The sequence below is a fragment of the Ambystoma mexicanum genome, chromosome 1p, assembly GCF_040938575.1.
Source record: "Ambystoma mexicanum isolate Mex_15411 chromosome 1p, UKY_AmexF1_1, whole genome shotgun sequence".
NCBI lineage: Eukaryota > Metazoa > Chordata > Amphibia > Caudata > Ambystomatidae > Ambystoma > Ambystoma mexicanum.
Window position 1 is genome coordinate 1,455,769,551 of NC_090921.1, and position 16,481 is coordinate 1,455,786,031.

The 16,481-nt window shown below is 45.0% G+C and overlaps 1 protein-coding gene across 1 annotated transcript in view; it reads left to right on the forward strand.

Annotated features, from left to right (window-relative positions):
• The first annotated feature begins 5,249 nt into the window (after positions 1 to 5,249).
• Positions 5,250 to 16,481, forward strand: part of LOC138455308 (Wilms tumor protein 1-interacting protein homolog) — a 521,083-nt gene continuing 509,851 nt past the window's right edge. Inside the window, exon 1 of the mRNA XM_069607097.1 lies at positions 5,250 to 7,278. Coding sequence (XP_069463198.1) covers positions 5,757 to 7,278 — 1,522 coding nt within the window. The 5' untranslated portion in view covers positions 5,250 to 5,756. The remainder of the gene's footprint in view (positions 7,279 to 16,481) is intronic.

The window sequence follows — 16,481 nt, forward strand, 5'->3', positions numbered from 1 at the left end:
GACACACCTTGGTTGCTTAGTTTGTGATGACGTACTTAAACAGGAGAGGAACTGTGAATGGAGAGAAGGAAAATCCCACATGGGAGGTGATCAGTATGCAGAGGTGGGCCCTCTGGAGGAGATGTCCTGAAGGCAATGGAGCCACTCGGCCCCAGAGCCAGACACCAGAAGGCTGGCGTTTTCTCTGACCATGAAGCCCAGGTTGGGAGAAGAGGCGTAAACAGAGAATCACCCATTTCTTCTGGTGGAGCGAGCACGGACAAGCTGTGGTGAGCTCGAAGCCTGGTAACTGATGCCGAGACCAGCTCACTGGGGAGAGCCCAGATCCCCAAGCTCTACACCAAAAGGATGTTAGCTGCAGAGACAAGCAGCAACAGCAAGGCGAACAGTCCGACAGAGAGAGTACCACTGTGAGGTACGAACACTTTGAATCTAGGCTGGGAAAGCCGACCAGGTTACGGGAAGCTGAGAGACCAAAACAGGCAAGCGTCCTATGTGAAGCAGAGTGAAAGAAATACTAATATTTTACATCAAGGTTGGGAAAGCCGGCGAGGTTGCAGGAGCCCGAGAAATCCTGAGTGGGTAAGTACCCTGTGTGAATTATGTGAATTGAGAGAAAACAAGTCTGTCAGAACGCTGTAGGACTTTGGGAAGTCCAAGAGCCCCAAGACTGTTAAACATAAGGAACATCATTTATTTGACTAACAATCTGCAGGAAAGCTGTGAACTTGTTTTTTTATATTATTGAAATTAGTAGACCATCCAAGTGATTGGGCCAGGAAGGAGCCGAAGATAGAGGTCATTGCTCCAGCCTTTTTAGTTCAGTTTTACAAAGCGGTAGTGCCAGATTAGTTTTATAGGATTTTGGACCTATGACTGTTTTCTTTGACGAGCACCATTAGTTTTAGTTTCTACGTAGGTAACTTTCCTCATAGAAATAGGACAATTTAGGAGTTTGCTTTTACTTTTAATAAAAATTCCTGAATACATGTCAGTCTGTGGTCTGGGCCCGTCTTGTGGTTTGCCACAGGAGGTTATGAAGAGCTTAGTTCAGTGTTGTCTGGTGGAGCTGAAACCTTGCAGCAGTGGGCAGCATGCATACAGGAGGTCAAACCGGAACACTTGATTGCCGTCTGTGGCATCCGCAAGACTTGCTGTGGGTCACACCAGAGAGGCTGAATTGGAGGTTTTCTGTGTTGCCAGGCGACGCCTCAAGAGGATTAGTGGCTCGCCAGTTGATTTTGCTATCATAATTGTTTTGGGGTGGCACACAGATTTTGAGAGTTTTTGTTAGAGTGGTGTTTTTGGGAGTTTGCAGTTTTAAACTGAGTTGTACCACACTGACACCCGTTTTAAAAAGTATTCTAAAAAAATGTTTTGGGAGAGTTCAGATTTGCACATTTTACTTTTCATCTCTTATGTGCATCTATACTATTATTTTTGCAAATGTATGTTTTGCAATGCACCACATTTTTCATCTTGTGTGTGTTTTGGAGTATTGCGGGAATCTTCAGCAAGTGTTAAATTTCATTCTTCAGCATTGTGTGCAGGAATTTTCCGTTTTCACCCAGTTGTGTCTGTGCACCTTTTTAGCACACCACGCCTTTTGTGGTAGTGTCGTGTTTATTTGTGATCTCTGTGTTGTGAGTGGCTGTCCTATCTTTTTCTTGCTTATTTTATGTGGAGAGAGGTGTGGTGATGTTGGTGTTTAGAGTTATTTACTTGGTTAGAGATTGTCAGACCTTTTAGTTGTTTTCCAGATGTTGCTTTGAATTTGTATGAAGGTAGGTGTTGCCCGCTGTGCAGTTGACGGTAGTGTCCTGCAGTATGGGTGAGGTTGTGCCTGGATGTGGCAGGTTCTGGGTTTGGGTGTGGCAGGCACTTACAGAAGGAGGTAGGTTTTGTTTTGAGGGTTTTGGTTTGTTAGTGGGGTTTTGCTCAGTGAGAGCAGATTGTGTTTGGGGGTGGCAGCCCCTAGGTCCTGGGGGGCAGACCAGGACAAAAGGTGGTCAGTTTCTTGAGGGTTTTTTCTTTGCACTTTGGAAAGTGTCTTTTGGTTTGAAAGGAGCGGGATGGTGTTGTATCCAAGTATATGTATGGGTTATATCTGGTATGAGAGCTGTGGGTCTGTGAGTGGAGCTTGGAATGTTGTGTGAGGCATGGAAGGTGGAGAGTGAGAAGGTTCCAGGTTTGACGGTTAAGGACGAGCAGGGAGAGAGCCAAGGGTGAAGGCAGCACACCTATTGATCTCCTATTCTCAACTTCCTACTGAAGCTGTAACTAAATAAAGAAGACTTACCTTTTGTAACCCTGGCTCACTGGTGGTTCCTGTGTGTCCTGCTTGAAGTTTATACCACCAGTAGATACACCACTCACACCAGCATTCTCGCAGACCAGGGGCAAGCGCGGCGTCCCACGCCGAATATATTCCTTGCCACACCCTATGTGAACAGGCCGCGCTATGCTCCGCAAGATTTCCCTTTCATTAATCTCTCAATCCGGCTTCAAATACAGTTCTTCTCACGTCATAACAGCAGCAACTCGGTCGTTAGCTCCAGTTCTGCGTTTCAGGAGCTAATTCTGGGATTTTTCACCAAAGTTGAGATAGTTTATACTGCTACCGATAGCTTCTAGAGGAGGAGAGAGGCATAAAAACGTCCTCAAGCTGGGGCGGCTATCTTGCAATCCAATATCCTGCTGTTATTAAGAAAGGTCTTACTATAGAGTTGCTCTATATATAACAATAGTGCAATTTAGGTATTTTGCACCACAAAGTTATTTGCCACTTGGATTACGTATGGCAACGTATTCTAAAGTCACTTCCATGGTGCCTCCAAGTATCAAAGAGTGATGACACTGCTTGCAATGTCCTTTTCTGTGAAGTTATTTCTGTTGGTGCGATCCATATGCAAATTAGGAGGTTTGCATTATTTTGACCGAGAGCACCTGAACAGACCTCTACTGGTTGAGTTTTCTTCCTCTGCAATGATTCTAGAGTTTTATGTTTGCTGTTGAAATGCCATCTGCCACTAATGTTACCAAAAAAGTAGATTGGCGCATGGGTGGGCGGTTTGGGGGCACTAATGAGACTGTATGGAATTGTGCACCCTGCATTTGGGGGGGAAAGTAGCAGGACTTTGTTCACGGCTCACCCCTCCCCATTATTGCAATGCTGGATACTCCCATGCCCCCTACGTGGCCTACTCTCTCTGCAGCGCTGCCTGGTGTCTGCCCACACGGCACACACACACACAGGGCTGCAATATACAGGGCTGCAACGTACCACCGGGGCCGGCTACAGGCAAGGCAAATGCAGTGAAAAGCACACCATAAAAGTGCACACAGGACTGCGGCACTGGGGCGAGGGTCAGCAGTCAGAGTCCAGAGCTCGCCATTGCTACTGCATGCATGCACACGGAGGTGCAACTAGGTAAAAGGGCAAGCCCTGCCTGAGGAAGTGAGGGCACAGTAAAAAAAACAATTTGAAATTTAAAAAAAAAAACTAAAACAAAAAAAATGTTACAATTAACAAATCGGGCCGGCTCAGCCGCTTATTGTTGAAATTCAAATTGGCGTCTTGGCAGGTAGTAATGTTTTGCAAGCTGAGCCCCAAGATTCGCTGAGGGAAGCAGGCGGCTCAGTGATCTAATCTGCTGTCCTCCTTTACTCAGCCGTCACTTGCGCATTTGCAGGCTTTTTGCTCAGCCCGTTTTGTTTCTTCTGGCCTGAACGGGACACACTGCCCTCAAGACATGAAACTAGCTCCATCTCTGCAGAAGACACTGCTTTAATGGATCATATCTTGTCACCGGTGGACCACTGTTACAGCATGCATACTAACACACAGTGCACTTCTAGTTCACATGCCCGCTCTGGATATTCTCAGTGCTCTTGCTACATTTGCACTATAAAATGTCCACACAAAGAACCTGCTGAAAAACCTACAGCCCCAACTGCGATCTGCACAGACCTTCCAGAAAATATATATCGGTATAGCTCCAAAACTAAATATATCACCCAGTACACACACAGCACCAGTTAAATTCACTCCTGGTTTCAGGCCTTCATGGCAATTTGTTCAGATGTTGCCCGTTGTCATTGACTGGTAAAGGACACTTATCATTTTATGCACTTTGAAATGATACAGTGTCCATATTGTGTCCCGATCGCATCTGCTGTAGGTGGCCCTTCACACGTGTGCCATTAATATCCATGGTTCGCAATGCCTTTTGTGCATCACGCATCTGCCTGAGGGTGCTTTTCTGTACATAATAATAGGGCTGTCCCTCTGCCAAAGGGATGCCATTGACAGTATGTAAGATTTGCGATAACCTGCCCGTGGGAGGCTCTGCACACTCGGGAGTCTCCTTGGAGGACATGGGGCGGCTGCTGCTGCTGGTATTCCCGTGCATGCAGGTTCGAATCCTGATCCCACGCTTAGAAACCACTCGTTGGTATGAAGCACGTTATATAAGAACAATTCGAAGAGATATACATATATACAACAGAATTTCTTGCGTATAAATGCATGATTTTTATCTTTCTCAGACCAGTTTGAACTACTTTACCCACGTCAATTTGGGAAAAGCATACACATTGTCCTATAATAGGTGCCCCCTACTTTTGTCTGTGGGCTCCTGTGCCCCCCTAAATTTCATTCCTGGAGACGCCATTGCTGCAACTATGTAAAATGTGGTGCAGCTCGGACGATGTATATGTGTCAAAATGTGCTTGTGGTGGGGGATTTGTGGCAAAGCGTTGTTCCTTATACAATGTCCCCAGCCCCTCCACAAAGGAGTGCAAGAACACAAACCCAATTTCACGAAGCCTTGGTGTTGCACCTATTTAAAATGCTGAGAGCCGCCAGCGACTATAGGTCACGTCCTGCCCATTCTTCGTCGCTCCTACACCCCCGTACGGGTTTTATGTGTGTAGACAACGAACGGGGCCCATGCAGGCCCTCCCGTCTCTCACCTGCTCCGACCTTTCTGTCACCTGCCTCTATAATATCGTCATGTATCTGTCTCCACAGGCTATCCGGAGTGCCTGGCCGTCTCCTCTGCCCGACTCCCTTTCCCTTTGTCACTCCGTTCACGTTCTGCGCAGCCAAATAATCCACGCAGGTTCGAGTTCGTCCACTCCTGTAGCCCCGCCCCGCAGCTGCCCCGCCCCCTCGCCCCTCACACGCCCCACCTCTCCCGGCCCTGCGATTTGCGCTCAGCCTGACTTGGTTACAATCATTGTTTGGTTCTAGCATTAAGCTCATTCCTCGTATCGAAGCACCCGTGTGCCCCTCCGCACATTCCAAGCGCTGTCAAAGTAGTTCCTCCGCATACCCCCCGCGCCGTGACCGCCCCCCGAAAGATGAACCTTCTGTCCCCGTTTCTGTGCCCGTACCCGTTCTGTCCTGTCTTCTCCCAGCCGTGAGAGTGGGGTGATTATGTAAGCCTGACGTTGTCCCGGGAAAATTCCTCCGCGCGGTGCCCAGCGCGCCATTCAGTGTCCGGGAACTAGTGAGGCACCTAACTCGCCATCTGGGAAGCCCGGGGCACAGTGAGGAAGGAAGGCATTGTAGCCCAGCGGATTGTGTAACCTCTCGTCTTACGGTGCGGGGGGTGTTCCAGCTGGAGGACAAGGTAGAGCGCAGGAGGAAGAACTAGTCCACTGGGGAAGAAGCTGGGGGACCCGTTTTTGAGGATTACGTCTCTGCCTGGACCCCGTCTTGTTGCAACGCTCCCCCCGTTGCGCCTCGCCGCATGCCCATGGAGGAGCAAGAGGTGGTCCGCCGAGCTGGCGTGCTGCTGGAGGGGTTGAGCCTGTGTGATCCCACGCTGTACCACGGGCGACGCACCGGAGTGGATGATGCGAAGCAGCGTACGCTGTCCTCTCAGCTTTTGAGTGCAGAGACGAGGGGCCAGAACGGGAGCAGCGCCGTCTTGCCCCCGTACCGGCAGCATGCACGGGAATACCACCACCACCACCAGCCGCAGCCCCACGCCCTCCAAGGAGACTCTCACACCCGGGAGGGCGCCGAGCCTCCCACGGGCAGGTTATCGCAAACCCTACGCTCCGTAAACGGCACCCCTTCGGCAGAGGGACAGCTTTATTATCATCATCAGGATGTACAGGGGAGCACCAACAGCACCCGCTCCCAGGTGGCCTTGCCCTGCTACAGTGGCACGTCCGAGAAAAGCCGGCGCTACTCTGCGGAGTGCCACAGGTACAGCGCGGGGAGCACCTACGAGGGACTAGTCCTCCCCAAGGCGACCTCCCAGCCCAGGACTAGTGAGGGCAGGGCCCACACCAGTCCTAGGTGTAGCATGGTCTCCTCTCAGGACCACAGTAAGTACAGCAGCCCCAGGTCCAGCACCAGCAGCGGCCAGGGCTGTGATCGGTTCGCCACTGTGGGGCTACCACTGGCAGGACAGGACCAATACACCAGCCCCAGGTGTAACCTTGTTCAGTACGAAGGCGCAGTCCCCAGCCCCAGGTCCAGTCTAGTGCAGTTCGAGGGGTCCGTCCTGAGCCCAAGGTCTAGCTATGCTAGCACAACCAGTGACAACAGTAAACACTCTAGCCCCAGGGCCAGCCTGACCAGCTATGATAGCAAGCCCAGCAGCAATCGCACCAGTGGCATCAGTATGGGCTACGACCAGCGACACTTAAGCCCAAGGTCTAGCACGGCCAGCCAGTACTCATGTACCACTAGCCCTCGCTCCAGTTATTCGGAACCCCGTTCCATGTCGGTGGGGTGTTCTGATTTGGATATCTCCGGAGTGTTGCTGGTGAGCCCCAGGTCAAGCCTGTACAGCCAGGAGAGCAGGTCCAGCACAGCGGGCAACTGCAACCCTTCTGTGGCGAGCCCCAGGTCCAGCATTTCTAGCCACAGTTCTCGCAGCTCTCGCAGTTCCAGAGGGTCAATGGGGGCTTACACTGAACTTACCCTGCCCTCACCAAGGTCCTCCATGTTGGGTACTCTTTCACAAGAGGAGAGCAGCTTGTATGAACAAGGAGATCCTCGCCATTCCAAAGCCCATTCCCCACCAAGGCAAGAGCAGCGGACTGCTGTTGAATACAGCCTCGAATCCACCACAGGTTCATTGGCCACCTGCAACTACAGCTCTGCCAAAGGATCTACCACAGTCCACAAGTTCAAGCTTCCATACCAAGTGACCCCATGTAAGGATATTGGGCCAAGCCAGGCAGAGAAAAGATTGGAGGCCCTCACTCTGGAACTGGAGAAGGAGTTGGAGTTGCACATGAAGAAAGAATATTTTGGTAAGTCGTACTGTAACTTCCAGCCTTTTCGTTTTTTGCAGTTATTGGTTCCCTTTGTACACATTACAGGAACAAAATAAATATTTGATGTACAGGTCCTAAAGACACATCATCAGTGTCGGACATTGCCCGGTAAGCAGGAGCTGGTGTATAGCATGTTTCAAATCCAACTTCTTATCAGCACATTTATTTCACACCCTTACCTCTACTTATTTCTCTTTCGCTTCATTCTAGTGGCTTATTTATCTATTCACTACATACAAGGGCAATGCCTGTTCTCTCGTTTCCACGCCAGGCCAATCCGGATAGTTGAAGATCCTTTTTTCTCAAACTCATTTGTGCCCCTACACCCCCACACTCATTCTGCACAGAGCAAACTCCTGTTCAGACGCCTCAGTGGGCTAAGCTTTACGGGAACCCACTCCAGCCATCTGCAAGAGGGGATACAACATGATTATCTCGTTGGTATCCCGCGCCACTTCCAGGAACTCTTGACCACTCCTCAAGGCCAAAACAAATTCATAACATTACTTAATATACCGCCACTTCTCCATTAATGGCCTCTGTGAAAGTGCTGCTGGCCAGTAAGGTAGGATCTCGCCCCTTCCTTGGATTACATGTTCTCTTCATCTAAGACTGAAAGCTATACATTCATCCCAACGATCACTATCCCTTACCGTCCATTTTTTAATTTCCCTACATGTTGCGAGTTTAGTCTGCGCTTTTTGTCTCCCTGACTTTAATATTTCCCCTTCCTGCTGTTCTTGGCACAGTTTCCTTTTCAACCCATCTGGTTGCGACCATAGGTGTAACCATAATTCGCTTCTACACGGATAAGGCTCCGCACTTTAAGCCCAATTATGTTTCTGATGTGCACAGTATAAAAGACATATAAGTCCCAAACACGGTTAAGCTTGTATGGCACAAAGTTGTCACGGGCAGTGAAAGGTAGCGCCATGTAGCTGTTAGTGCCAATCTTACCATCTTCTTCCAAGGTACAAGTAGGAACTGAATTTCCTCCCTTCGATTGCAATTCAGCATTTAAATCAAATTGTCGGTTTCGTGGAAGTTGACTTGTTATCTAACATGGTAGTATTTTACCTCTCACGCTAACTCTCAAAGCGGGTGTGGTTAAGTACTTGTTGGCTATTATTTTTTTAGAGATTCTTTTCTCTGCACATATAATGCATGTTATAAATCTGTTTAAAATGCGGACGTGCCGTTTTAGTGCCTTCAAGTTGATTGGCCTTTTGCATGAAACGCTGTTGCTTCTCTGTTTTGACATATTTTCCTCCAACCATCCTGGCTTTTGCTTGCTTTCCGCCCACGTTTCATATTATATGCTACCATTAGTGACCCAAGAAGATGACCCGGAAACGCTTTATACCCCACCCGTCTATGATACACCCATCCACATGCTAGAACACATATGTTCACGTAAATTGTCATGTAACGTTACTACTGTTTTTTTTTGCTTCTATGCACGCGCCTTATTGCTTCCTGCCGAACATGACTAAACCAACACACATTATAATACGTTCTTCCGCTATAGATATGCACTTGTGTGCAACTTGGTAAACTTGTTATCCCTCAATTAATTTCTGTGCTCTACTCACACCCACGTATTTTTCAGAACAGTAAGCGGTCCTTCTTAAAATGACACCTGTCAACGTTTTGCATCATCCGATTAGCTTCACCGTGGCCGCATAACTTTACTGATTGAGCGCTTCCGGCCAAGAACTCCCACTGGATATTACTATCGGAAGCTCTATGCTGTCCGTCCTTGTTACTTGCAATTAGGCAGCCTTTCTTTTTCACTTTGAATAGTCTTCCAAAACCGCAACATTCCCCAGAATATTTACATTGAATGCAAGGGGGCTTTGGGGGGCGGGGCAAGGGGAGAAGTGAGTACAGCAGTATCTTCAGAGCAGGGTGGTTGGTGGCAGTGCGGTTGGTAGTGGTATGTGCAGAAACATATCGTATTGGCTTACGAATTGTTCGGACTTCACGGTATGACTGGAAGGCTGTGGGTGCTGCTTGTATGAACGGCAGTCTTAATTTGGGACCTTAGTTTGGAGCCACCAAACGTTACCGTCTTGCATGGCTTTCAGTGCGTCTGTGGTGTACTGATACTAGCTCTGTTATTACTCCTGCCTGAACACTGACTTTTTCTGGCATTGCAGAATGCAAGAGTGTCGCAACTGTTGAGTGCAATGCTCACAAGCAGCCAGCACGGCGGCATGATGGTGGCATCAAAAACATTTAGAGTTGCCTAGGATGCGAGGTGGGGCTGTATAGATGGGGAAACCTTACCGAAGGTGCCTCGTCTTTCTTGTGTTTACCCACTCCCCGTTTGGACGAACATGTTCCTTGCTTTTTGTTTAGTCGTCAGATTGTTTCTTGCTCTAATTGTGGATTTGTTGACGCCTCCAATAACCTTTCGTTCGCTTCAGACCCAGCCGCCCAAAAAAACGGTGTAGTCCGTGTCTTGAATCCACCCGTGGCGTACTTTAAATTTGTGATTTTTTTATATCCGAGGTCGAGAAGTTGTCGGGCATGGCGATAATGAATTTTGTGTTGTTATTCCCCAGCATACATGTCTGTCTTCAGCTTTATTACATTAAGTCTCTACCCTGTTTTCTCATGTGACTTAGTCAGTGAACGGGGTTCGGTTCATGAAATGAGACGTTACTATCGTGTTGCTCCGACAAATAAGATGCTTGCCTCAGTATCCGTAATGATTTACAGCTAACACCCATCAGAACATTTATTTTCAGTCTCGAGTTTTTGCCGAAAATGTGTCTGGCAATTATTTATGTGTAATCGTTAAGACTCAGTTTACACCTTTCCCTAATAACTGAAAGGCCCAATGATCTCTCCTTTGTTATAGTTGGCCATTTCCCTTTGGATACATCTACGTGTATGCCAGTGATCAAAAGCGGGCATTGGCAATGCCAACAGTTTGGGCTCTTGTGTAGGCATGGGGAAGGCACTTGCCAGGGACAGCCATAGTGGTATTAACTGGCTATTTATTGATGGTAGAAGGTGCAAAATGATGAGAGTACCTGGTCATCAAATAGCAGTGCCTGGAAAATGCCTAATACTTGTACACAAGCCAACACTGTTGGCGTTGCCAATGCCTGTTTTTAACAGGACTAAAGTGAAGAACGAGCAGAGTGCTTATAAATCTAGCGGCTGAAGGAAAAAATGCTAAGAATTTTTTTATTACACCAGTAATAGGTTTACAACTCAAATTAAGTCATTAACTTTCAAATGGCTGCTTTGAAAAAACACTGGCAGGCACTTTGAGTGAAACGTTTGATAAGGCTTGATTAAAGCGAGTTCAAAGAGCTCCCATGAGGTGTTTTGGACAGGTGGGCTAAGAACTGGGTGGGAATGGCCATAGAGATCAGCATTGCCATGGGCAGTCCATGGTTGGGCACATAACAAACACCTACATGCTGTGTGTCCCTCCTAATATGCCATTCCTCCCTATCTGTACTTTAGTGCAATAGTTTTGTCTCCCCGTTTGATGCACGACATAGCTTTCAAAGAGCGCACTTGAAACCCGTTCTTCATTCGCTACCCATAATAAGCTTCCATTATCTATACACGTTGTCCCCTTTCAAGGGCTAAGCCATTAACCCTCTTGGGTTGGCTCCACAATTGCGCTCATATCACCCTAAAGGTTCCTTAATACACTGATGAGGTAGATGACAGGCAGTACAGAAGTGAGCAAAGGAGGTACCAGGAGAGGGAAGGCGGTAGCATTGTTATTGATTACTTGCATGACTACATTTTTCATCAGAAACCTGAACTAACCTTAGGACAACATATGCACTATACAAGTCGTGTAGCAATGATGTTATTCTTAGGCTGTTTCAAGGTAGTGTGCGTATCTAGAAATTACGTATTTTTGAGAAATGATTACGTGAGAACCGTTGGCAAAAAACAGCATATTGGTGGTAGTGGAGACCCTGCATTAAAAAAAAAAAACGTTTGTTGCAGCCAGGTGTTCCCTGTGATGGATGCAAGAGACACCCTATATGATTGTTTGGATAAACACGTGGGCTGAATTGTGCTGTTTGTCCTTTTAAATACTATGCTCTTTATAACCCCCCCACTACCCTCAGCAACTCTTCTGCCAACATGCATACATAGTTTTGGTTGCCCATCTCTTACTTTATCTGAAGTTCTTTGCCAGTTGTCTGTCCGTCCTACCAGATGGCTCACTGCTTATTTGAAATGCAGTAAACAAAGGCATCCTTATTTTTCACGGTTTCTTATCACAATAAAAGTGCCTAGGTACACCCTACACCTGTTTTTCAAATTACCGGAGATTTTTTTTTTTATAATGTGTTTTCCTTAGCCGAGGCTGGGCAAATTGTAACAAAGCCATTACATGCAATAATATACCCCTTATTAATCTGTCCCTCTGACCAAATCCCAATACCTTGTTTAACATCCCATTTTTTTGAACCTCTCCATTAAAGCAAGCACTTCGTTCCCATTGCAACACTGAAAGAACAACCCGTTCGAATCCTGCTTTATTGGCGTTTACGTTACATAAACTGTACTACATAAACTGTACGAACTACGACGGGTGGTTTTGGGGGAAGGGGGCATAACTGGATGAGACCATTGTATTGTGCATTTTATTTTTTGTTTTTTGAATGAACTCTTCAATCTACATTTCAGTTAAGATGCAAATCATCCCACTAAACCCACAAGCAGGCATGCCCAAACTGATGGCCAGTCACCTCCTGTTGACGACACTCCCCTACACCATATTAGAACAGCCTGCTAATATACTCGGTATCTTTGGTGCAAACCATTCTGTGACGCTCCATTGGCTTCACCTCCCGGATAGACCAGTCCCCAACCACTCTTTCCTCATCCCGAATGGGGGGCTTTAAAAAAAAAAAAAAAAAAAATTGACAGTACACGTTTGGCATTCACATACAACACACAATTCATACAAAACTGCGTAGCAACAAAGATGGTCGGGGTATATTCGTAAGCAAACGAACTATAGATTCAGGAATATACAGCAATTAGTTCATCATAGATGTTATAATTGAACACCATCAGAATTATTTAAGTGTTTCGTTGAACAAGCCCAGATGTCTTTAGGTCAGGAAGCTGGGTGTGAGGTGATTTCAGTTATCTTCACACTTTTTAACGCAAATCGTTTCTCATATGCCAGCAACCAAGGTAGGTGGGTAATGGTTGACCCGGTGTAATGCAATCAACGTACAAGCCTAAATAAATGGCAGATTAACACATCTACTTTCGTTTTCCCGATGGGCAAGAGGTAAACCCAAGGGAAGAGATAGGAGTGGATCAGGACTTAGTTGCTTTTTTAGAAATATACATCAGCTTTGACTTCACGTCAAGCCAGAATATCTTAATACCCAGGCATGCACATGGTAGATGCAGCCTTGATTAACATTTAAATCAAGCTCAGAGAGTTGGCACACCATCTGCATTCATGATATTGACTAAATTTAGCGATCACAATTTGATTTATGAAATATAGTTCGATATATCATTTTAATTTCACAATCCTTTCGTTGTAATCAGTGCGAAATGTTTTTTTGAAAGGAATCTTTCACAAGTGACCATAATGTATCATGCAAAACTTTCTCGGGTGTCGTATATGTTGGTGTTATTCCAGTTTTGATTGTCAAGTGGTGATTGCAAACGTATAGTCAAACTCATTAATGCAGACATTGCAGTTTTGTGATTGAATCTTGCACAGTTTGATCCGAAACCAGGATTAAATATGAGTTTGAAAAAAATAATTTTGCAAATATGAGTGTAACAAGTCAACTTTATCCCCAAATCTACATCGCTCTCTGACAATACCAAGGTCAGCCATAAAGGAAAGCCATTCAATGTTCTATAGAATTGTTGATGCAGGGAAGGGGCGACCCTGTAAATTTGGTGTGCAGCCTATGAAATACCCATCTAGTGTTGACTACTGTATCGATTTAAGTAGACTACGCCTTGGGCAGGGATTACGAGGCTGACACCAGAGCGCTAGGTCAAACTACCATTCTGTCTAATATAGTGCATTGGTCAGTGAAGGGGCTAATGCCACAGAATAGCATGATGTAACTGATATACAAGAGCTTACATTTTCTGTGTCTGGAGCATTTAGCCGATTGATCTGTGTCATGAAGAATTGAGAAGGACGTCTGTATGTTCGCAAACCAATATAAACACTTGGACAATGCTATATCTTGATTGATTGTTCTAGTTATCCGGGAGATCGGTAGGGGGGCCCACTTATTTATTGTAGGCTAGATTTCATTAAGAAGCAAGAGATAGTAGACTTTTGCATTATATTCCTCCAGGCAATCAGAATGCCCCACACTTGAAATAAAATTGTAAAAAGCCATTTAATCCTTAATGATGCCCTTTCAGCTGTCTTCTTTAAATGATTGACCCAAGCACCGCTGTTTGAGAAGAGTAGGATGAAATAAAAAGGAGACTGCCTCCCCATCTCCACATTCATTTAAGAACTAGCTACAAGATTCCACCCTTTTAACGAACACCATCATTTTTGTTTTTATTATATTGAATTTATAACTATAGTTCCCTAAAATGTAATTTGTGTTTAGCAGGCCCTGTTGGAGACATGCTGGGGTTAAGTCTAAAGAATAGCTGTGTCTTTGGCAATAAGAAGCGTGCTATAAAATGCACCCTTCTGAGAGGGTGGATTAACTTTCCTAAGAGAAGTACTGGAATCAACGTCTGAAAAGAATACATTGGGGCCAAATGACATCCCTGCTTATCACCTTTATTGATCTTGTATACGGGCAGATGCTGAGATGTCTGCATATCACAGTTGTATAAGATTTTTATAAAACATTAGGGACCCTAATAAAATGTAAATTGTGCCACACTGTGTTTCAATCAAATCAAATTCTCCAAATCTGAAGAAAAAAATAACCCCCCCCCCCTTAACCTTACTGTATTTCTCCATGATGGTGCTCAGAGTGAAGCAGTGGTCCACTGTACTAAGCCCTCCCCCGAAACCTGTTTGGGAGGGCTTCATGATATTGGTACTTTGAGTCCCCTCCTCCAGTCTGAACAAAATACATTTGGAGAATATCTTACTGGCAATGTCCAGTGAGGAACCTGATCTATTACCATGGGGTTGCTGGTGGTCCAAGGACTCATTTTCCAAGGAGATGGTATAATGCCTGTCTCGACAACTGCATTAAACATAAAACAATTTGGTGTCCGTCAAAAGGCTCCCATTGTTTCTTAAATTCTTTTTTTGTCTTTTGGAAATTTCTATGACATTTTGAAACTATAAATCTGACCAGCCATGTGCACACCCCTCATTAAATCATGGTTCAATTTTCTTTTAGAGATTCTGCATCCAACCATGCAGCCTCCCTTTCTATAACCTGGAACTCCTGAATTTGGGGATGCCATTAGCTGATAACTCTGTCCCAGATAGTTTCAACCAAAGACTCAAACTATCACTTTCCTTTGTGGCCTCTAAACTGCTTAACTGTTTTAAGAGAATGTCTTAATTTCTTGTGATTTAGTAAGTCTATCCAATTGCTCCTTGTTGAGATTAGGCATCGCCAACCAGCCCCTCTGGCTGTCAGACATCTTCTGAGTGGTGCCTACTCTGCCCATTGGAAAATTAACTTGAGAGTGTAGTGTTCACTCTTTGTTCAATCAGAAATGCAACATTTCATAACATTCCTGAAGAAAAAACATTCCACTATACAGTAATCAATGACTGTGCAACAGTATTGCCGATCTTGTATGCTTAGAAGTGCACCATTTGCCACTTAAGACCCAGAAAATCCCCACAGAGAATCCTAAAGAACACCTGAAAATCAGTGCTCCATTTGTGCTCAATTTTTGCACTACATTTCTTTAAATTATTTTGCTTGAGAACCTGAAACCCCTGGTAATGTTTATTTAGTCCTACTATATCTCTGAACAACTTGACTGGTTCGATTTAAAAAAAAAATATGTACTACTGATCACTCAATGTCTTCAACATTTCCTGTAAACAACCACTTAATGTCAAATGAAGTTAAGAACTTGCAAATTTACTTTTCTAGAATTGCATGTGATATAACTTATGTACTGCGAATTAAAATGTTCTATATGCAGCCTTAAGTTTATTACATTTCTAACTTGTGTTAGAATCATTTGTCCACCAATTCAGCATTGATATGTTCTGTTGAAAAATGGATGTTGCTCACCATTTCATTTGATCTGCACATTTTGCTCATTGCGCCCAAAAGGTTGGGGACCCCTGGTTTAGTTAACATAGCAGTATTGGGCATCTGGCGATAATACCCAACATATTTAGCAGAGTTCAGGCACCAATTGAACTCCCTACAGGTGTCACTCGGGTGACGCTCTGATTTAGAAATCATTCCATATAGACAAACGCATCAGTACAAAGTTTAAAATTAATTGTTATAATAGGGAACCAAAGGTACAACTTATTTGTGGAAATAAAATAAGGTATAAATGACACAGCAACAAAGCTTTTAGTCATGGGATTGGTTAGTGAATATGTTAACCATAAAATGTTTAAAACATTTCATAATGTGGGTTTCGATGTGCCATTTGTTTTCTCGAGAGAATCCTTGTGCTAAATATTATTTTCTCATTTCCAACATGACAGTCACTTGGCAATGTCTGGACATTGCTGGAGTTTAGTCTCCACAGTCCTGCCTACGGATCTCGCATTTAAATAAAAAACCATGAAGTAACAGTTGATATTCAGTGTTTTGGACTTTTACATACTCTATATTTTATTAATGGGCAGTGGAGTCCAGATAAGGAGGTTGAATGTGAGGGGGAGGACACTCTGCTTCTGGGTGATGTTTGATTATTTACCCACCGATTGATGGCCCATGGCAATGGTTATTAATATGGCCATTCTCGCCTGCTTCCTGCTCAAAACACATCCTCCGCGGAGATCATTGAGCTATTGCTATCAAGTAGTAACATGAAACTTTGTGCTGTAAAGCGCTAGCCAGTGATATATTTCTAAGCGTACTTCTCAGAGTTAAGGGCTTCATTTTTATTATATTGGTATTTGTGGTTAAAATGCAAACCTTTTTATACATTAAGAAATTGTCCATCAATGAAATGATCACCTTTATGACCAAAATGATAAGAACAGATGAAAACTAAAAACAAATGGAGAGAGA